This window comes from Humulus lupulus, chromosome 1 (assembly GCF_963169125.1).
Source record: "Humulus lupulus chromosome 1, drHumLupu1.1, whole genome shotgun sequence".
NCBI classification, from domain to species: Eukaryota; Viridiplantae; Streptophyta; class Magnoliopsida; order Rosales; family Cannabaceae; genus Humulus; species Humulus lupulus.
In genome coordinates this window covers 103,386,026-103,408,327 of record NC_084793.1, presented here as the reverse complement: position 1 = coordinate 103,408,327, position 22,302 = coordinate 103,386,026, and the positions used below count along the sequence as shown (strand labels likewise).

The window sequence follows — 22,302 nt, the reverse complement described above, 5'->3', positions numbered from 1 at the left end:
GAGGCTTGGATTGATCTTTTTCCTCATGCCCATGCTGTCTTTAGATGGGAAGTAGTCTCAGATCACTGCTCTTGTGTTGTTAACAATCAACCTAAGGTGAATTTGGGTATTAAGTTGTTCAGATTTTACAACTTTTGGGCTGATCGTCATAGTTTTACAGAGGTGGTTCGGCACAGTTGGAAGTTGCCTATTCAGGCTACTGGGTTAAGGGCTATTTTTTAAAAGACCTTGAGGCTGAAGCATAGTTTAAAGAAGTTTAACCATAATACTTTTGGAGATATTGGTTTGAGCTATTACATGGCTAAAGAAAAGTACCAGGAAGCTCAGTGAAATGCCCAAGCAAATCCGACTGAGTTCAGATACCACAAAGATGTTAAGGAAGCTGCTGAAGCTTACTTAGTTTAGGAAAAAATGTATCATAGTTTTTTGACCCAAAGAAGTAAAATAAACTGGATAAAGAAGGGAGATATGAACACATCTTTTTCCTATGCTTATCTGAAGCAGAGAAGAGCAGATAATGGCATTGTTTCATTTATTAATGATCAAGGTAATCTGGTGGACAATTTTTCTGAAGTTGTTTCTCATTTTGTTGAGCATTTCAGAGGCTATTTGGGGAGCCCGAGTTCAGCTACAGGTAGTATTAATATGGATTGTTTAGATTTGGGTCCTAAGCTCTCGATGGATCACCAAACAATGCTTTTAAAACCTTTCTCTTATAAGGAAATTCGTAATGCATTATTTGGTTTTCCCATCACCAAATCCCCGAGTCCAGATGGGTATGGCTCTGGTTTTTTCAAGGCTGCCTGGCAAGTTGTTGGGAATGAAGTGTGCTCAGCTATAAGTCAGTGTTTAGAAACAGGGTGCTTTCCTTCAGATCTCCATGAAACTTCCCTGTCTTTAGTCCCTAAGGTGGCCAATCCGTCCTGAGCAATAGACTATAGGCCAATTGCTTGTTGCACAACTTTGTATAAATGTATTGCTAAGCTGTTATGTTCTAGATTGGCTTTGGTTCTTCCTGCTATTATTCAGCCGAACCAGGGTGCTTTTATTAGGGGTCGTTCAATAGCTCATAACATCATGATTTTTCAGGACCTTATTAAAAACTATGGTCGGGCTGTTACTTCCCCAAGATGTGCTATTAAGATTGACTTAAGCAAGGCTTATGACACGGTAGATTGGCAATTCCTAGAGGATCTTTTAAAGGCTCTCTGCTTTCCTATGAAATTTATAGGTTGGATAATGGTGTGTTTACGGAATACTTCTTACTCTTTGCTCATGAATGGTAGAGTTCAAGGTAAATTCAAGGGTAAGAAGGGGCTGCGTCAGGGAGATCCTATGTCTCCTCTTTTGTTTGTTCTTATCATGGAATATATGACTCGGAGACTTCAACTTGCTGCTCTTCACCCTTCTTTCAGATATCACTCTATGTGCAAAAGTTTAAAGCTTATAAATCTCTGTTTTGCTGATGACTTAATCCTTTTTTGTAAAGGTACTCATTCAGCTGTTCTTACTCTTAAAGAAATTGTTGAGGGATTTAGTTCGGCTACTAGTTTGGCTATTAATACAGCTAAGTCTCAAATATTTTTTGGAGGAGTTTCTGCTGCAGAGAGAAAGATTATAGCTCAGGAAGTTCATCTTCCAGAAGGCTCCTTTCCTCTTAAGTACCTTGGGGTACCTATGAGGCCAACTAAGTGGAGACATGAAGACTATGAAATAATTCTTCAAAAATCAGATTAAGACTTCACTCTTGGTCCAGTAGACATCTCTCTTTTGTAGGCCAAATGCAGCTCATACACTCAGTTTTATTTGGTCTCCGAAATTATTGGGTGAGCATCTTTATTCTACCACAGAGTATTGTAAAGGAGATAGAGAAATTATGTCGTAGCTTTCTTTGGGGTAGTTCTGGTATGAGGAGTAAGCCTTATCTTGCCTCTTGGCAGAAGGTTTGCCTTCCTAAAGCTTATGGTGGACTTGGTTTCAGAGATGGAGCTCTTTGGAATATAGCTATTCTAGCCAAATATATCTGGGCTATATCTGAGCAGCCTGAGATTTTATGGGTTAAATGGGTCAATACTATATATTTGAAAGGCTTCAACTTCTGGAGTTACACACTGAAATCTGACTGTAGTTGGTATTGGCGGAAGTTATGTCACATTAGGGAGAAATTTGGTTATTCTGAGATACAGGCAGCTGGTTGTCTTGGGAGATTCCAGCCTTCCAAATTGTACAATTGTGCTTTAAACCAGCAGCTTGTGGGCTACTACCATGCAGTTTGGAGTAAGCTTAACTTACCAAAACATAGATTCCTCCTTTGGCAGGTGATTAATGAACAACTTCTTACCAGGGACAATCTAATTCGATTGCATATTCAGGTGCCAATCCTGTTATGTCCGGTCTGTGGGAGTTATTCCGAGAATCACCATCATCTTTTCTTTGCTTGCAGTCTGTCTAAGTAAGTGCTCAATATCTTGTTTAATTGGTTTGGATTCATTGCTTGGCTGAGTGACTTCACTAGTTGGAGTGTTTGGCTTGCTAGAACTTGGCATGGATTATTGGCAGCCATATTGAACTTATCTGTTGCTGCTGTTACTTACAGTATTTGGAGGAATAGAAACAGATGCTTGTTTGATGGCTATTCGTTGGCAGCCGATTGCCTAGCGAAGGAAATTAAGAATGTAGTTAAATATAGACTTTACTTGGTTAACTTTAGAAAGATTACAATCCAAGAGAAGACCTTTATAAAGAAATTACAATGTAATTAGTGTGAGGTTCTACTGGTTTTTTGTACAATTTTTGCTTTTGAGTGCGTTGCACTGATTTGTGCAGCTTGTTTGTTCAATGAAGTTCCATTTCTTGATAAAAAAAAAAAAAAGTCAAATCAAAAGATTAATATAAAAAGTTAAAATCTAACCACATTTGTTTTTTTAATAATTTTTTTTTAAAATTGACACGAAAGATAGAAATCTAACAATCTGATGGCCGAGATAAACATTTTCTTTTAATTGTGATTAGAAGAGGAAAAGAGAAGAAAAAATCTATCCAAATATGTAATAAACCAATTAACTTTAGAGAATCTTGTACTATCCACGCCACCCACACTCTACACTATTTCTAATCCAGAATAATTGTAAAAATAATAATAAATGACTAGATTCAATGCACCCTAATTCTCATCAATTCTTGATCACCTAATAAGTCTTCTCAAATCTCAAACTTAAACGAATCTCTGTTCAAACGTTAAACAACACGAGTAGGGACGCCTTTTTCTACTTTTCCAGGGTTTTTATAGAGACTTGTCATTGCCTTACAATACTATACAACGCTACTCACTCTTCCAAGCTCTCTCTAAGCTCCAGCTTCGATCTCTCAGCCACCGGTTCTTCGCTTTCAGAGATGGCTTTCTCCGAGTTTTGTCCGTTGGATGAGAAGTCCCTTGTAGATTACGTAAAGGCCGTACCTGCTCTCTCCTCTAAGCTCGGAGACAACCTCGACGATTTGACCATTAAGGAAGTCGGAGACGGTAATCTTAATTTCGTCTACATCGTAATCGGCTCCTCTGGTTCTTTAGTCATCAAGCAGGTAACTTTCTCTTCTGTTTTTATTTTAATTTTATTTTGGTATCATGTCAGAGTTATCGGCGAATGGTTTCATTTCGTGGTTGTTCCAAGAGATTTATAGTATCATTATCCTGTTTGCCAATTTTAGCATTTTCTTTTCGGCTATATGTTTTAATTGTGACATGTCACTAGTGTGATTGAGAATTTATTTAGTAATATTTTGATATGGGGTGGAGCGAATGAAGTGTTTTGATTCTACTTAACTGGACTGGCTGCTATAATCTTCGCTTGTATCTTTGATTTTGAGTGTTGTGGGACTCGTTGTATGTGTCTGCCAGTGGTAGTTTTTTTTTTCTTTTACTTTCTAATTTTCTTTTATAATTTTTTTAATTAAATGCTATTATTATAATTATTTTTGTAATTGAGAGTTTCATAAGCTTTATGAATTTGACTGTCTAGAGTTCCAAAGGTTGAAGGTGTAAATTATGCAGCTCTTGTGGAACATATTCGAAAAAGGAATGGTGTAATGCTTCTTAGCTGCAATGGAATATTAGCTGAGTAGATATTGCAAGCAGCAAGCCATAGTCATTGATGATCAATTGCTCTCTCTTTGAACTTTACTAGTTTTGCACGCTCTTCTTATTCCACAAAATGCTTCTTAAATTCATTGAAGTGTTATAGTAAAAGGATTTAAATTGGGTGACCAGTTGAAAAATTAAAGTGCTATAGTTTTCCATTAAGCTTTTTCAATGTCTTATTTTATGTTTCTTTCTCCGTAACTGTAAAGGCTCTGCCGTACATACGCTGTATAGGGGAGTCATGGCCAATGACGAAGGAACGAGCATACTTTGAAGCAGTGACATTAAAAGAGCATGGTCGCTGGTGCCCGGATAATGTTCCCGAAGTTTATCATTTTGACCGCACCATGTCTTTGATTGGCATGCGGTATTTGGAGCCTCCACATATAATCCTAAGAAAAGGGTTGATTGCTGGAGTTGAGTACCCACTGCTGGCTGAACACATATCAAATTACATGGCTAATACTCTTTTTTACACATCACTCATTTATCGTTCCACAACAGAGCACAAAAATGCTGGTATTGAGTTAAACTTCATAATTCTATCTTTTTACTTGTTTTGAAATGTACTCTGTGTGTGAAATATTAATCTTTTTTAAGTTAGTCTCTCTAATATTGATTTGGGGTAAGAATACTCATTGTTTTTCAAATTGGCTCAGCAAGTTGGACCTATAGGCTTTAATTTTCAAATTAGCTCAGCAAGTTGGACCTATAGGCTTTAACAGTTGCTAGAGTCTAATTTGAACATTATGAGAAAATTTACTTTCCTGATATACAGCCGCCTAAACCATTTTTTCATCTACAACAAAATTTGCATTTTGAAGTTCTAATATATCGATTGTTGGTACATGTATTGAAATGAAATTTAGTTTTGTGGCCCTTAGTGATTCTAATTGTTATGCATATCAGCTCCTTGTTGGCGTGGACTTTGCTCATATGCTTCTTACTTTCTGCAGTTGCTGAATTTTGTGGGAACGTGGAGTTATGCAGGCTCACTGAACAGGTTGTTTTCTCTGATCCTTATAAAGTGTCTGAATATAACCGCTGGACTTCCCCTTATCTTGATCATGATGCTGAGGCTGTTCGGAATGATGATGTTTTGAAGGTTGAAATTGCTGAGTTAAAATCCAAGTAAGTACTTTCAATCTTAGCAGCAAAATTTCCCACATAAGTACTTCTTTATTGTAAACATTTATTAGAGTTTCCTTTCCTGTAGGTTCTGTGAGAGATCCCAAGCGCTAATTCATGGAGATCTTCACACTGGCTCTGTGATGGTCACTCATGACTCAACTCAAGTTATAGATCCGGAATTTGCCTTTTATGGACCAATGGGTTTTGATGTTGGTGCCTTTTTGGGGAACTTGATTTTGGCTTACTTTGCACAAGATGGACATGCTGCTGGTGAAAATGACCGTAAGGCATGTCTCTTTATTCATCTCTTGTTCAGTAATTTCAATTGTTCTAGTTCTTCATGAAACAACATTTTGATTATGTTTTAATTTCAAAATTTCCTTTTATTATTTATCTGACTGAATAATACTACTTGGAGCTTTATGTTTGTAAAAGAGAATTGTTAGTTCTGATATGTTGGCATGAAAAATTATCATTTTTTTAAAACTGATTTTCTTAATTTCGTTGGTGTAATTGTACTGTTTATTTGTTTTGCTTTCATGTTCCATCCTATGTTCTATTAAAGTTCTGGAAGGAGTACCAGCACACTGCATGGTATTCACGTTAAAGTAAATGAAATTTTCATTGCATAAGCCAATAGAAAGGGAATTGATGATAGACAAAACTATGACAGCTTTGAATAAATGTCAATAGATAATTGATCATTGATCTTGATGCTAAGAGAAACTTTGTATATTATGAAATATGTTATTAAATATGGTCTATGTAATTTCGAGCAATGTCATGGCCATTTGCGGTGTTTAATTGGGAGGTTAAAGTTGTCATGGACTGTGGTGTTTAGTAGAGCTTGACCGGGGGGGGGTAAGTTTGTGGTGATTTCACATATCCTTTACTGTAGCCAAATAAGTAATTGATACCTGGCTAACCATCTACTTTACGTACTCTAGGGAAAAGATCACTTAGTACTTAGCTGAGGTGGCAGGTTAGAAGTTAGAAGGGGAGTGTTCAGAGAGGATGAGGGTGCATAGAATGTTCTGAAGCGGATAAGAGGGTATGAGAGAGATTGTAAGGGGAATCTTGTTGAGTGAATATCAAGGATTGGGTACTGAGTATGTGCATTAGATATCGTATCATTACACTTCAACACTTTCTATTATTTTTGTAATTTTATCTAATGATATTTTTTTTGGGTGTTTTCAAATATAGTAAGATACTAACGTAATTTGCATAAAGACACAAGTTTCTTATCATATCTTCCAACTGTACTATTCGTGAAGTTGGAAATGTTTTTACATTTTTGTAAAATGGAACACAGGCAATAGTGAGTCTTAATGCTTTCTTTTAGCAACTCATAAATCACATCCTTTCTTCATCTTTTTCTTAAGGTTTACCAGTTTTAGAGAAAATCTGACATTTCTGAATGATTCAGAATTACAAGGAGTGGATTTTGAAGACAATCGAGGATATGTGGAATCTTTTCCGTAAGAAATTCACAGCTCTTTGGGACAAGCACAAAGATGGTTCTGGCGAGGCCTATCTTCCTGCAATTTATAACAACTCTGAGGTTCAGCTCCTTGTTCAAAAGAAGTATTTTGACGATTTGTTCCATGACACACTTGGATTTGGTGCTGCAAAAATGATAAGGTGAGGAAATATTACAGAATTTTTTCAAATCTTTCCAACATATTTGCATAACCTTTTCAAGATTTATTGTTCTCATATTTAGTTGTGGTGGAATATTCTGCGAACTTCAAATGTTTTTACAACGCTCTTAACATTTTCTTTCATCTGTTTTGATCGACAGGAGAATTGTTGGTGTGGCACATGTTGAGGATTTAGAATCAATTTCTGATCCTAGCAAACGAGCTACATGTGAGAGGCGTGCTCTTGATTTGGCAAAGCTGCTTCTGAAAGAAAGGCATAAGTTTCACAACATTGCTGAAATTGTTTCAGCCATTCGGAGCGTCCAGTAATGACCAATTTCTAAGCATTACGGAAACAAAATATAATGATAACTGGCATGAAATATCTGTTCCGATGGAAATGATTTTGAATGCCCGAATATGAAGCTTTGCAAAATAATAAAATGTGTAAGCCTTTTTTTTTTTTTTTGTTATTAGTGTTAAATGGAAAGAAATCTGATTATTGGTCGTTGGTTTGATTCTCTATTTCCAGTGTTGTCTTTTTATGTTGGAATAAGAAAATCAACACTGTCCGTGTTATATAATAATTATCAAAATTAAGATCCCATATAATTTGTTTTTTTTTTATATAGTAAGATATTATTATTATAATCAAAATTAAATTCACTGAAACTAACGGTATTTGAATTAGTTCCTTTACTAATTTAACAAAAAAAAAGATTTAATTTATTTGTACAAGTTTAGTTTTGATCACATAAAAAAACGTACTCCATATTTATGTTATTTTATTCTATAAACCGAGAAAGACAAACGAATATATCAGAAAAAAATAACTTTAAATTTTCATTTTCTCAAATAAATGAAAGAGTGAAATAAGTCAGTGGCCTAATTGCCATAAAAATTAAAATCATAACTGTTTATTTTTTTAAATATAAATTGTTCGAAAGAAATACACGTCATTCAATTAGGAGGAGAGTGCAAAAGATAGTAGGTTAGAGAATTTCACTAGCACTTCTCCTTTCCTTTTTATTTATTTTTTATTTTTATAACTTTGACCAAAGACTTCTTCTAAGAGATTTTAAATAATAATTTTATTTTGAGTCATTAAATACAGAAACCATTTACTTTAAAAAAAATTCAAAAACTTAAATGGCAAAAAACACACACACAAATTTGAAAACAAGTTAGTGCAATATTTAATTCTTATCATTATGTTTTGCCAAAGGGAGATAGTGGGTGTTGACGGTGAGAACTCGTCGACTATGTTAGGTTGGAAAACTCAAAGTTTAGTAAGAAAATAACTAAGTAAGAACTTAGAATAGACCGAGGAAAGATAAATGTAGATTAACAATGAAGTAAAAACTCATATATTGCTTAATAGCCTGAGTATACAATGAATTTTCCAACCCTCATCAATGATGAAGTGATGTCCTATTTATAGGTGAGCTCTAATGACTCTTAGCACATTGTGGTCCTGAAGAGACAAGGAGCGGCATATCCAGGCTGCAAGTGGTAGTGGTGTTGGAGGAGTGGTGGTTGGCTATAGTATGTGTTAGGGGTCTGCAAAAGTACTCCTACCATGGTACCATGTTGTACCTCCACTACTTGTCGGGTATGAACCTCACAGGTGTGCTTGGGGAGTCCTTGCTATGTACTATTCTTGTACTGCCACTACTTGTTTGGTATGAACCTCATAGGCATGCTTTGGGAGTCCTTGCTATGTACTATTCTTGTACTGCCACAACTTGTATGGCATGGAAATTATGTCCTTACCCTACCTCCTCTTGGTTTGTAGGTGCATTTTTACTTGTACGAACTCTTTGAGTCATACGTAGGTTCTCACCCTCCCAAGATACATTGTTCCTATGAGCTTCAAGTATTGGAATCCTTATATGTTATCACGGATGACACACTTCGTTGTATCCACCTCTTCTGACTTAATACTGAATCGTTGCGAGGTCCTCTATCACCTTCCTCGAATGCATGTTCAAGAGGTCCTTGACTCTGCATCTTGTAAGACCCCCAAGGAAGGAGGTGCCTTATTGGTGGCCCTTATCTTAGGGAGGGAGATAAGGCTTCTTCAACGAGGCTTGCGGTGTATGCTATGAGACATGATGCCCCTGCGTAAGACGCCACTAGCGCGAGGCACCCTTCTAGCCGAGAGGCACTCTCTTGGCGCGAGGCCTCTCCAAGCGCGAGGCTTCTCCTGGTGCGAGGCTCCCTCCTTGCGCGAGGCACCTTCCCAGGCACGAGGCGCCCTCCTGGCGCGAAGGGCCCTCCTGACGCGAGACCCCTCTAGGAGTAAGGCACCTTCCCAGGCGCGAGGCGCCCTCCTAGCGCGAGACCCCTTCAGGCGCGAGGGGCCTTCCCAGGCACGATGCGCCCTCCATTGCACGAGGCCCTTCCAGGCGCAAGGCGCCCTCCATGCCCAAGGCGTCTTCCCAGGCATGAGGTGCCCTTCTGGCACGAGGTGCCTCTTTGGCGTGAGGCAACGTGCTTCGCAAGGTGCTACCATTGATGTGAGGCCACAACCCTCGCGAGAGGCCACGTCCTTTGGTGCTACTGTTCCTTGGTGCGAGTTGGCTTGTTGATGGAGCATGATACTTTGAGTAAGGTGTCAGGTGACCTCGCGTGTAGTGCACTTGGTGACGAATTGTACTCTTTTGTTTCCTATGCTTATCTGATGCCTTGGGGACATGTAATGAACGTCTTTTAAGAGTGGGAGTTTTGTGGCATCCACACTTGGTTGTTGGGTCAATTCTTTCATGTTCTCAGACCTTTACTTATTTCAACATGGGATCATATATTTTTCCTTGTAGATTTTTGGCATCCACAGTGGGGATATGAAAAGCATAAAAAACAAGTCGATTGTTGTATGGGGTATTTTCATAAATACAATATTTTTTATATTTTTTTTTTACTTTTTTACGACTCTTAACCTTTTTTTTAAATTTTCCTAACACAAATTTTCAAAAATATGATTTTAAAGTGTTATAATTACAAAAATATGATTTTAAAGATGTTGTTCGTGTTTTTACCAGTCGACATGTGACATTAATTAAGGAGCATTTTAAGACTCCACAAGAGCTTAAACCTAGTTTCTTGTTGTGACGCCCCTAAGGTAGGGTACGTTTGCCACATACTCGTAATTCCAGGGTTTACGAGTATGTTAAGTGATAACTCTTCAAAATAGAGTTATTTTACCATTTTTTTATGTGCTAATTATTGCTTAATTCTTGAGATTTTAATTGATTTATTAAGTTTTAAAGTAATTTTGAATTTATTGGGTTTATTTTAATTTTATATATTTTTGTGTGTTTTTATAGGTATTTTGTTGTAAAATGTTGTAGTTAATTATTTGAATTATTGTTGTTTAGTTTGAGGTAAAAAAAAAATAGTTGTATTATTCAAATTAAATGTTAAATATAAATTAAGTTATAATTAATATTTTCAAAGAATTAAATTGAATTATTTTATAGTTGAAAATATTTTATTATGATTTATTTTATATTTATTTTGTAGGGAATTTATGACACTTTTGCTCTTGAAAAGAAGAGAAAAGAAAAGAAAAGTAATAGTTTTGAAAGAAAAGAATGACAAAATGGTGAATTAGAAGGCCAGCGTTGAGCCTGCCTCCAGAAGCCCATGCCTTCATAGCCCTTCCTCCAGCCACCTGATGCAATCTCCTTCACCCAGCCATTCCACGCACCCTCACCAAGTTTCCTCCAGCAGGCCCACCACGTGGCCCAATTCCCACCAAAAGCCACAGCAGCCTTCAGCCACCCAACACCCATACTCACAGCCACCTTCACCTTTTTTCTTCACCCTTATTGAGCCCAACAAAATGCATTTTGTCCCATTGTCCATTTGTCCCAAAATACCACATTTTTTACCCAAACTTTTCTACATATTTTACTCCAAAACATCATAATTACACCTTATAATTTACCCCTATTTTCCATATTATTATTAATTTAATTAATTTGAATTGATTATTTTAATACTCTCATTTTGGCTATAAATAGGGAATTTTCAAGACCATTTAGGGGTGCTTATTTTGGGGGAGCTTACACTACACATTCTACACTTTCAAGACCTCTCCATTCTCTTTATCTTTTTCTTCTTTTTGGTTAATTTTCTATGTATTTTTGGAGGAACAATTTGGGGGTTTCTCCTCCAAATTTTCCTATTTATGTTTGTAATTTTTTTGTTTGTAATTTCTATTCTAGTTATGAGTTTCTAATCTTTTTAAGATTATTAAGGTGATGATGAAACAATATGTAACTAGATAGTGTTTATTTTGTATGTTGATTTCCCATTTTGTGCAATAAAGTTTATGAATTTTCTTCAAATATTTTCTTTCATCTTAAATATCTTGTATTTTAGATTGTTAGAGCATATTTACACTTTGTTCTTCATTAGTGCAAAAACATAATATTCTTTGTGTAAGATGAGTCATTAAATTGTACACATCCAATGCTTAGAACAAAAATATTATGTTTTGCCTTATAAATAATATTCATTGATTTATTTGTTATTTCATTAGATTGATTTACATTAAATACTTTGAAATTATAATTTTGAAAAGTGAATATAGATCCTATATTTTTATAAAAACTTGTGCTTAAATAGAATATCTAATTTGAATAAGTGATGGTTTGATTAATTTCTACTATTACTAAAACTTTAGAGTCAATGTACTTTTAAATATTATTGAACTTATATTTTGTGGATTCTATTATCTTAATAATCTTTCTTTTACCATATTGATTTCTATTATTAGTTTATGTTTATATATTGTCTTTAATTTCTTTACTATTATCTTTTATTTTATTTTAATTATACAAAAATCTCATCAATCTTTGGAGCTAGGTTAGAATTTATTAATTTTGGTTTTAAATAGTTTTCTTTTCGATTTTAGACAACTCCTTTGGGTTCGACATCCTTGCTTACACGATCACTATTCTATATGAACGATTCGTGTGCTTGCGATTTATAAATATTTAAAATATACTCATTTTGGGCCCACAAAATGATAGTATGAAATATAGAAAAATTTATAACTTTTTATAATCTTATTATAAGAAATTATTACATGTATGAATACTTTAAATTTAAATATAGCAATATGAAAAACCCTAAATCACTATTGCATTGCTACTGAGTCCGTACTCCACAAGTTGCCCAACATCTAAAGCCACACCTGGAAAAATGCTGGAAAATAACATAATGAGCTAACGCTCAGTAAGTAAATCTTATACATACACATACACATGAATGTCGTGACTTTGAAGTACACATATACTCATATGCTGACTTATAATCCACTTTCAAACTTTACTTTTATGCTTTTTCTTTTTACTTTCACATTTTTACGAGCCCATTATCTTTTGTGCACACTATTCGATTAAGCCAATGCCTGCAGGACTTGAACACATGTAATATAAAATCTCATGGGTTCTCCTCCGGCTAACCATCATCGCAGCTGGCTCATCATACTACTCATTTCATCATTGTCATAGCTGTCATACTTATTACACATATAAATGGAGGAGAAAACGGGAACATGGCAAACATATCTGAATGGTCAACTATGACCTAGCCCACTCTAGTGCGCTGCCACTATAAGCCTTATAGACCTCTGTCTTCTATACTGAACTTAATTGCTTCCTCGAAACAGTGGCACCCTTTTTAAACATCTTATCATCACTTTGATTAAGCCTCGTTGTCAATAAAATGGTCAACTCTAAATAAAACTTTTCAAGGCATTTCATAACTTTTCTCATATTCTTATGCATGGTCTTATATCACATAATAATGTATCACATAACTGTACATGCCATGCATACATGCTGATGCTGAAATGAAAATGTTCATGTTTGATGATATTCAATCAAGGCACTGCATCCCATTGTTGGAAAAAACTTATACAGGATCTTTATTTATTTTCATGTATATCTAATATTAAACAAATTAATACGAGATAGCCTAAAACATGTTTCTAAAATTGAATTCAAAGAGAAACAAAAATAGAATACTTACAGTATACGCAGCGGAATTAAGAGTCCTTCCTTCAGTTTCTCTAACTCTTGTATCCTCTCTGTCGCAGAGTATTATCAAGAAACTGAACCGATCTTCTATTTTCTTCACGATCTTCCAATGTATCCTTAGAACCACCTAGACTAGTGTGGGCAATTCTCAACACATGAGATAGATATAGAGAGAAGAAGAGAAAATACAAAGAGGCTTAGAAAAGGACTTGTGTTTAGAGAGAATATAAAACTATCAGAAAATCTGACTTATCAAAAAACCATTTTTTTGACTTCTCTATAAGCACTCATTTTATAGACTCAATTAGGCCATTTAATTTAATTAAAAAATCAATAAAATAGCAGCCATTTTGAAGCCCTAGGTCGAAATTATCATGGGCTATAGGCCCGTGAAATTTCCCATTTGATTATAAGCCCATTGGACTTAAAATCAAGGCCTGTATTATTTTCTATTGATTTAATTAATTAAATAATTATTTAAATCCTTTATCAAATTAATTATTTATAATTTGAACCTTGATTTAAATTTATTTATTAATTTAGATACCAATTTATCTTAATTAATAAATCTGCCATAATTTCTCTTTTCTTCTCAAAATTACACAACTCTGTGAAACTATCCAAAATTGACCTGGTCAACTTTGATAATTCTAATTGATGATTAAATCAATTAATTGAGACTATCTAGATGATTTTATCCAAGGTACAATGGGGACCATGGGCCTATGAAATCAAGCTCCAATAAGTTATCATAAATCTAACAAATAAATTTACTAACTTATTAATTCCTCGTGACTCCACTATAGACTTGGAATTGCACTCTTGAATTCATAGAACGCTCTATAACAAATATAGATACGCTATTAATTATCCATTGTTACAACCATAATTGTCACTCAATCCTCTATAGACGGTCTACAATGAGATAGGACTAAAATACCGTTTTACCCCTCATTGTATTTTATCCTTAAAACACTTAATTCCTTGTAAATGATATTTCAGTAAACTAATTTAATTACTGAAATGAGATCTCTATCATTTAACACCTTGAACCAAACTAAAAGGAAACCATCGTTTCACTTCTTCATCAGAAGCTATAGATGTTCATATCTATGATTAACACTCCCACTCAATTATACTACCGAGTTCCCAAGATGTAAGTATGGGCTAGTCCGTAGGGTAAGCTGGTAACGAACAAGTCAAAGAACTCAAATAATACAATCAGTTAGAATACTAACCACTCAGAATTGAGATTGAATTGACCTATGGTCAACTATATGATATGACTAGAATAGATAATAACGGTATGTTTACTTATCTTATCAACTGTCAATATCGGTCCTGTCCGATGTAACAAATACATCCGATCTTATCTATTTTGCTAATGTTCTGGAAAGAACATAACACTGTAATGTGTAAGTAGATCATATCGTAGATTGGCAAGTCAGTGTAAATCCGGTGCACTGACTAATCTTAGGACTAACTTATTTTTGAACATATAATCATATTTATATTCTACTGTGATTACGTCACTATAAATAAGATTAGCTATATGCTCGGCATTTAATAGAAGTTTATATTAAATAAATAATCATGAAAATAAAACATGTGAGCAAAGTGATTGACCAAGTCAAAAAATGATTTCTATTCTTTTATTGATAATAAAATGAGATTACAAAGAATTTGGGTTTTAATTAGGGCATAAAACCCCAACACCCATCTCATATAACTCAAAACATCTTTAGTCATAATATATGAAGCTGTGGGTTGGTGGCATTGTTATACCTTAACGTAGTGCTATGCCTCAAGTCTAAGGTTTCCAGCCTAAACACTTAAAGGCTTCATATATCATAACATGTAACAAAATCATGAACATAGAAGGTAATCCACATATTCATCAACATGAGAACACATACTTGTACATAACTCATATCAAACTTAACTAATTAAGACAACTTTCATATATCGCGAAATTCATCTATTATATGTCGTACAATCCAATTATGGTATTCATACCACACATAACTCATATAACAATTCATCACATACTCATCATATGCATCATCATCCCATACTTAACTCATCAAACATACACAATCAATGTAGTCATGCATCTCACACTTAAGCACATAAGGTGAAAATTTACTTACCTTAGGTCCTTAGCTTATTTTAAAATTGCTCACTAAGAGTAAATCAATCAAATCCATACAAATCCTACTCAAGGTGCATCATTTATTAAATTCAATAAAAATCGTAAATATACACTATTGATGGTGTATATTAACAATACAAGAAACCACATAAATGATAATAATAATTATTATCATCATAATGCTAATACTCTTCATACATCATAATCCTTTTTACGAAACACTGCTTTAAACCTTGCTCATAATATAATGTACTTTAATAATAATAATAATAGTAATAAATAAACTTATTTCAATATTAATTTTTTTGAACATATTGATAATATTAATAACAAAATACATGAAATTGTAATCATTTTATAAAAGAAATCATATTTTTAATATAAAATTGTAATAATCGATATAATGATAATAATATAAATATAACTATTTATATTACTATTAGTTAGCTATAAAATTGATCACATTGATAAAATAAATATAATTTCTAGAAAATTCAATGTTCTTACAAATATCAAGAATTGTATGAAAATAATATTTTATATTATCTTAGTATTCAAATATTCATCAAAATATTAATACATCATAATAAATGTTAATTAATAGTTTAACCACAATCACAATTTCCATATAAAAATTATATTCTTGATTTACCAAACAAAATTATTAAATTAACTATTCATAATAATTTCCATATTAATAGAAAATCAATTAAATATGTCTTTTTATAATTTATTTAATGTCTAATATTTTCTAGAAAATTGGACAGCACAATGGCTATAAAATGGACAATACCCAAATCAAAACCTGTATCAGAAATACATATAATCCCAGACAACTAGTATAATTATAGAAAAATATTCAATGTATCAAGAATATATAAAAATATATACTATCGGTACACATAATAATAATTACTCTAATCAATCACAATTAAATAGCATTATATTGGTCAAAGAAATTACACCACAATGATCGGGGTTTCAAAACGAGTTAAATGATGATTTCTGAAGCTCAAAACGAACTCCGGAACCTCGAAACTAAGTTTTGACCGTCGGTCTACGGTGGATCGCGGTGGCTCGTGGTGGGCCTGCCACCCAACTATAGTAGACGTGGGAATAATTTATTGGGTTTCGAAGCCAACAACACGATGGTGGTGACAGATCAGCTAACAGATGCTCGAGGTGGCCGGATCGTAACTTTGAAGTCGCGCGGTGGCAAAACTTAAATCCACTAGTTGAAGTACTTATCTGGTGCGTGAGTTCTAGATTCTCGCGTGGTTGATAGTTAGGAGGATTTTGTGCATTTTTTTCAGGCGAGTGTCTATATGTGGCGGCTGGAAAGTGGTTGTTTCTCTTCGGCGACATTAGCATACAAAGAGGAAAAAGAGAAAGAAAGAGGAAGAGAAGGATAGAGAAAGAAAATAAAATTTCTTAGAAGAGAGAGAGAGAGTTACGGGAAAAATAAGGCTGAATCTTTTTTTTTTTAATTACATTTGGACTAAAAATATTAAAATTCTTTTCAAATAAGCCATTTAGCAAAACTTTCTTAATTTTATAAAAATCCCCAATTAAAATTAAATGACATTTGGGTCCAATACTTGACTACTCAACTTTCTCTCTCTCTTTAATCTCGTTAATAACATAAAATCATATTCTAAACACTATTTTTTAATTACTATTTCTTAAATTTGTAAACTTGTACATTTTATGTATTGAAACTCTAATTTATAATAAGAATGTATTATGAAAATGTTGGGGTTACAATCCTTCCCCCATTAAAATAATTTCGTCCTCAAAATTTCAAAATAAATTGGGTAGTCGGAGAAGAAAAACTACCATTACTAATAAGCAGAACAACATCACACTGCACAAAATTTGACACACAACACTTACTTTCACCCCACAAAAACAAAATTCATTCTTGGTTCGTAATCCTTATCATATATAAAAGATGAGGGTGTATAAACACCTCACATGTGAATTACAACATGAAAAGAAAAGAAAATAGCTATAAAAGAGTATACATTTCAATAAATGTTTACGAAAATTCAAAGGAATCCTCATCATCTATACTTCTATACACATACCACACAACGTAAGAAGAGAAAACAACAATTATCATGAAAACATCCATGAGATTCATCTTTTACAGTCAATTTTAAAGCAGATGCAATTGACTGGTTATACTTTGATGATAGAGGCTAAATTGAGCAACGAGTTTGTTCAATATGGAGTTTATCGGCATAAAAAAATTGGATAAATAGAAAAAAAATGTATAGCCAATGGAGATTAGTCTTTAAAACCAAGTCTCTGTGAAAACCTTCCATTGTCAAAACCGACTTCTTGCCCTGAATGAGAAATAGTGAGATAGGCAATCCATTGGGTACTAGTTCACAAAAGCCCGACTCTCATTATTTCTCTAAGAAAGCATTTAAAATAAAAATCATTTCCAAAATGTATAAAAATAATAAGGGGTGTATTGATACTATGCTAGAATGCAAATAACCGTGGCCACTAGGAAATTCACATACTTAGCTTAGTATCCTATCATTGAATAAAACATGGGATAAGTCTTAATTGACATATCCACCACCCCATTCACGCAAAATATTTTCCATATGTCTAACAAGATAGGCGTGTCACATTTCAACACCTATAGCAATAATACTCAGTTATCACTTCACAAAAGAAATGCATTAACATACTTTCAGAATAATGCAGATAAAAACTATAATTTAATCGTTGAAAGTAATTCACACTACAGAGTAATTCAGTAATTAACATTTATCACCTCAATTCATTCAACAATTCATAAACTGTTTCCATGTTCAAATGAGGATCACAAAATCAATAGAAGTGATTCCTTTGTCGACAATATTTAATAAGTTTGACTTTCATCATCAGAGAGGATAGTGTAATACATATTAGACAAGATAAAATTTGTGATATCCATCTTGAAAACAACCAGATTCAAGGATCCAATGATCAAACAGTTTAACACATGTTTCTATAATTAAATTCATCACATACACACTAGAACACAATCAATCTCAAGTTTTTGAAAACCAAATCATTCTTACTTCCTTCCATTTCCCAAGCTAAGCTATACATGGCATCCTCATCATCTTAGATGAACTTAGACCTAACCTTAGCTTTACCTGAGCCAAATTTACCCACTTTCAAACCTTCGCCAAAAAATTCGAAACCCCTACCACAGCCAACGGTGTATCCTACTATAAACATCACAGAACAAAAGACTCAACTTCCCAAAGTTTGGCGTCCCAAATTTTACTCTGATAGTGGCCTTGTCACAGTGGAGGATTCAGTTATGCTCAATAACAAGGTGGCCGTTAGTATAGGTCAAAGCATACTCACCCCTAAAGACCAAACAATTTTATCTCATAGGTCAGACCTATAAGCAGTAAAAGATTCCTTAGTCTTTACAATTCAGGCTGCAACATCGCTCTCAAACCTAGGCCAACAGATTCTAGCAAAAGCACAGGAGGTTGACCACTTGAAAATGTATATAGAAATGCATAAACAAGAGATGCTAACCATTAGAAAGGTCAACAAGAGATTGACTCAAGTGAACCAGAAGTTGGTTAAGGAGAATGAGTCTTTAACTAAACTTGTGGCTAGCTACTCAACCGATATAAGGGAAAAATGTCAGACACTTCAAACTACTGGGAAGAAACTTATGGTTGAACAATGAAAGTTGATCATCGAGGTAGAACGTGTCCAGAACCCCAATCCCTAATGTGACTCCCAAAACTTTGAATACATTACGTACTTTATTTATATATATACTACTATTTTCTAATTCCACTGAAGTTTCTTATTGTGTGGGCTCTAAGTGAAAACTTAAAACTCTGTTCTCTAAAACACTAACCTGACATATTAACCCTTTAACATACTCACTAAACTGATAGGTCACTTTCAAAGCTTGAGAATATCAAATAACAATCCCAAACATCGACATCGATATATCATCAATTATTTATCACATCAATAACAAAGGCATGCATTCAGATAAATAACGAATTTCAGTTTCTATACCAGGCATGGGAATAATCATTTGATCCAAACTCATGCTTATATCATGGAAACTCAAACACACAATGAGTTTCTAATACAATTATAAAACATAATAAATTAACTAAAATATTTATATATTATACTAACCATTCATGCGTGGCTTGTCTTGTGGTGGAACTCAGTAGCATTTTGGATCCCAAAATTTTATAACATAATGAATATACGACATCTACAACCTAAAGTCTCTGATATCATCTGTGACGCCCCTAAAGTAGGGTACGTCTGCCACATACTCGTAATTCTAGGGTTTACAAGTATGTTAAACACTTGATCAAACAAATTAAATAAAATGATACTATGAAATACAAAAAAATTTATAACTTTTATATAATCTTATTAATATAAATTATTACATGTATGAATACTTTAAATTTAAATATAGCAATATGAAAAACTCTAAACCACTATAGAATTGCTACTGAGTCCGTGTTCCACAAGTTGCCTAACATCTAAAGCCACATATGGAAAAATGTTGGAAAATAACATAATAAGCCAACGCTCAATAGGTAAATCTTATGCATACACATACACATGAATGTCATGAGTTTGAAGTGCACATATACTCAAATGTTGACTTATAATACTTATGCATTTCATTTATTAATCACCCACCTTTAAACTTTACTTTTATGCTTTTTCTTGTTACTTTCACATTTTTATGGACCCATTATCTTTTGTGCACACTGTTCAATTAAGCCAATGCCTGCAGGGCTTGTCACACATGTAATATAAAATTTCATGGGTTCTCCTCCGACTAACCATCATCGCAGCTGGCTCATCATATTACTCATTTCATCATTGTCATAGCTGCCTTACTTATTACACATATAAATGGAGGAGAAAGACGGGAACATGGGAAACATATCTGAATGGTCAACTATGACCTAGCCCACACTAGTGTGCTGCCACTATTAGCCTTATAGACATCTGTCTTCTTTACTGAACTTACTTAATTGATTCCTTAAAATAATGGCACCCTTTTTAAACATCTTATCATCACTTTGATTAAGCCTTGTTGTCATTAAAATGTTCAACTTTACATAAGACTTTTCAAGGAATTTCATAACTTTTCTCATATTCTTATGCATGGTCTTATATCACATAATAATGTATTACATAACTGTACATGTCATGCATACATGCTGATGCTGAAATGCCAATGTTCATGATTCATGTTTGATGATATTCAATCAAGGAACTGCATCACATCTCATATAACTCAAAACATCTTTAGTCATAATATATGAAGCTTTGGGTTGGTGGCGTTGTTATACCTTAACGTAGTGCTATGCCTCAGGTCTAAGGTTTCCAGCCTAAAAACTTAAAGGCTTCATATATCATAACATGTAACAAAATCATGAACATAGAAGGTAATCCACATATTCATCAACATGAGAACACATACTTGTACATAACTCATATCAAACTAAATAATTAAGACAACTTTCATATATCGCGAAATTCATCTATTATATGTTATATAATCCAATTATGGTATTCATACCACACATAACTCATATAATCATTCATCACATACTCATCATATGCATCATCATCCCATACTTAACTCATCAAACATACACAATCAATGTAGTCATGCATCTCACACTTAAGATCAAAAGGTGAAAATTTACTTACCTTAGGTCCTTAGCTTATTTTAAAACTATTCACCAAGAGTCAATCAATCCAATCCATTCACATCCTATTCAAGGTACATCATTTATTAATTTTAATCAAAATCGTAAATATACACTATTGATATTGTATATTAACAATACAAGAAACCACATAAATAATAATAATATATATTATCATCATAATGCTAATACTCTTCATACATCATAATCCTCTTTACAAAATACTACTTTAAACCTTGCTCATAATATAATGTATTTTTATGATACATTAATAATAAGAATAATAATAATAATAATAATTGTATGAAAATAGTATTATGTATTATCTTAGTATTCAAATATTAACCAAAATATTAATACACGATAATAACTATTAAATAATAGTTTAACCACAATCACACTTTACATATAAAAATTATATTTTTGATTTACCAAATAAATTATTAAAATGAACTATTCATAATAATTTTCATATTAATAGAAAATCAATAAAATATGTCTTTTTACAATTTATTTAATGCCTGATAATTTCTAGAAAATTGGACAGCACAACAACTATAAAATGGACAATCCCAAAATCAAAACCTGTACCATAAATACATATAATCATAGACAACCAGTATAATTATAGAAAAATATTCAGTGTATCATAAATATATAAAAATATATACAATAGGTACACAAAATAACAATTACTCTAATCAATCACAATTAAATCATAATATATTAGTCAAAGAAATTATACCACAATGATCGGGGTTTCAAAATTCGTTAAATGATGATTTTTGAAGCTCAAAACGAACTCCGGAACCTCAAAACAAAGTTTTGACCGTCGGTCTATGGTGGATCGCGGTGGCTCGTTGTGGGCCCGCCACCCAACTATAGTAGATGTGGGAATAATTTATTGGGGTTTGAAGCCCACAACACGAAGAACATGATGCTGGTGATGGATCAGCTAACAAATGCTCGAGGTGGTCGAGTCACAACATCGAAGTCGTGCGGTGGCCGAACTTAAATCGACCAATTGAGGTGCTTAACCGACGAGTGTGGTCGATAGTTTGGAGGATTCTGCGCATTTTGGTCAAGCATGTGTGTATATGTGGCGGCCTGAAAGTAGTCGTTCGTCATCGGCAACAGAAGCACACAAAGAGGAAAAAGAGAGAAAGAAAGAGGAAGAGAAGGACAGAGAAAGAAAATAAAATTTCCGAGGAGAGAGAGAGAGAGTTATAGGAAAAATAAGGCTGAAGCCTTTTTTTTAAATTACATTTGGATTCAAAATATTAAAATTATTTTCAAATAAGCCCTTTAGCAAAACTTTCTTAATTTTATAAAAATCACCAATTAAAATTATATGGCATTTACGTCCAATACTTGACTACTGAAGTTTCTCTCTCTCTTTAATCTCGTTTATAACATAAAATATTGTTTTAAGCACTATTTTTTTTTCATTACTATTTCT

The 22,302-nt window shown here is 33.5% G+C and overlaps 2 protein-coding genes across 2 annotated transcripts; both read left to right on the top strand.

Annotated features, from left to right (window-relative positions):
* Positions 1-411: 411 nt before the first annotated feature.
* LOC133819058 (uncharacterized) lies at positions 412-2,456 on the top strand. The gene is made up of 4 exons (XM_062252216.1): positions 412-860; positions 999-1,294; positions 1,490-1,671; positions 1,851-2,456. Exons 1-4 carry the CDS (start codon positions 412-414, stop codon positions 2,454-2,456), a joined length of 1,533 nt encoding a protein of 510 aa, XP_062108200.1.
* Positions 2,457-3,225: 769 nt separating this feature from the next.
* On the top strand, positions 3,226-7,434 carry LOC133796616 (methylthioribose kinase). Its single transcript, XM_062234211.1, has 6 exons — positions 3,226-3,579; positions 4,345-4,654; positions 5,092-5,266; positions 5,352-5,553; positions 6,696-6,910; positions 7,071-7,434. Exons 1-6 carry the CDS (start codon positions 3,394-3,396, stop codon positions 7,237-7,239), a joined length of 1,257 nt encoding a protein of 418 aa, XP_062090195.1. The 5' UTR covers positions 3,226-3,393; the 3' UTR covers positions 7,240-7,434.
* Positions 7,435-22,302: the final 14,868 nt, after the last annotated feature.

Bases quoted from the DNA above. Each gene is read 5' to 3' on its own strand.
- LOC133819058 (XM_062252216.1), top strand. From the start codon at position 412: ATGTATCATAGTTTTTTGACCCAAAGAAGTAAAATAAACTGGATAAAG. The intron at 861-998 runs GTGCTTTCCTTC...GTTATGTTCTAG, and splicing joins AGTCAGTGTTTAGAAACAGG to ATTGGCTTTGGTTCTTCCTG. The intron at 1,295-1,489 runs GTAAATTCAAGG...TTTTTTGTAAAG, and splicing joins CATGAATGGTAGAGTTCAAG to GTACTCATTCAGCTGTTCTT.
- LOC133796616 (XM_062234211.1), top strand. From the start codon at position 3,394: ATGGCTTTCTCCGAGTTTTGTCCGTTGGATGAGAAGTCCCTTGTAGAT. The intron at 3,580-4,344 runs GTAACTTTCTCT...GTAACTGTAAAG, and splicing joins GTTCTTTAGTCATCAAGCAG to GCTCTGCCGTACATACGCTG. The intron at 5,554-6,695 runs GCATGTCTCTTT...TGAATGATTCAG, and splicing joins CTGGTGAAAATGACCGTAAG to AATTACAAGGAGTGGATTTT.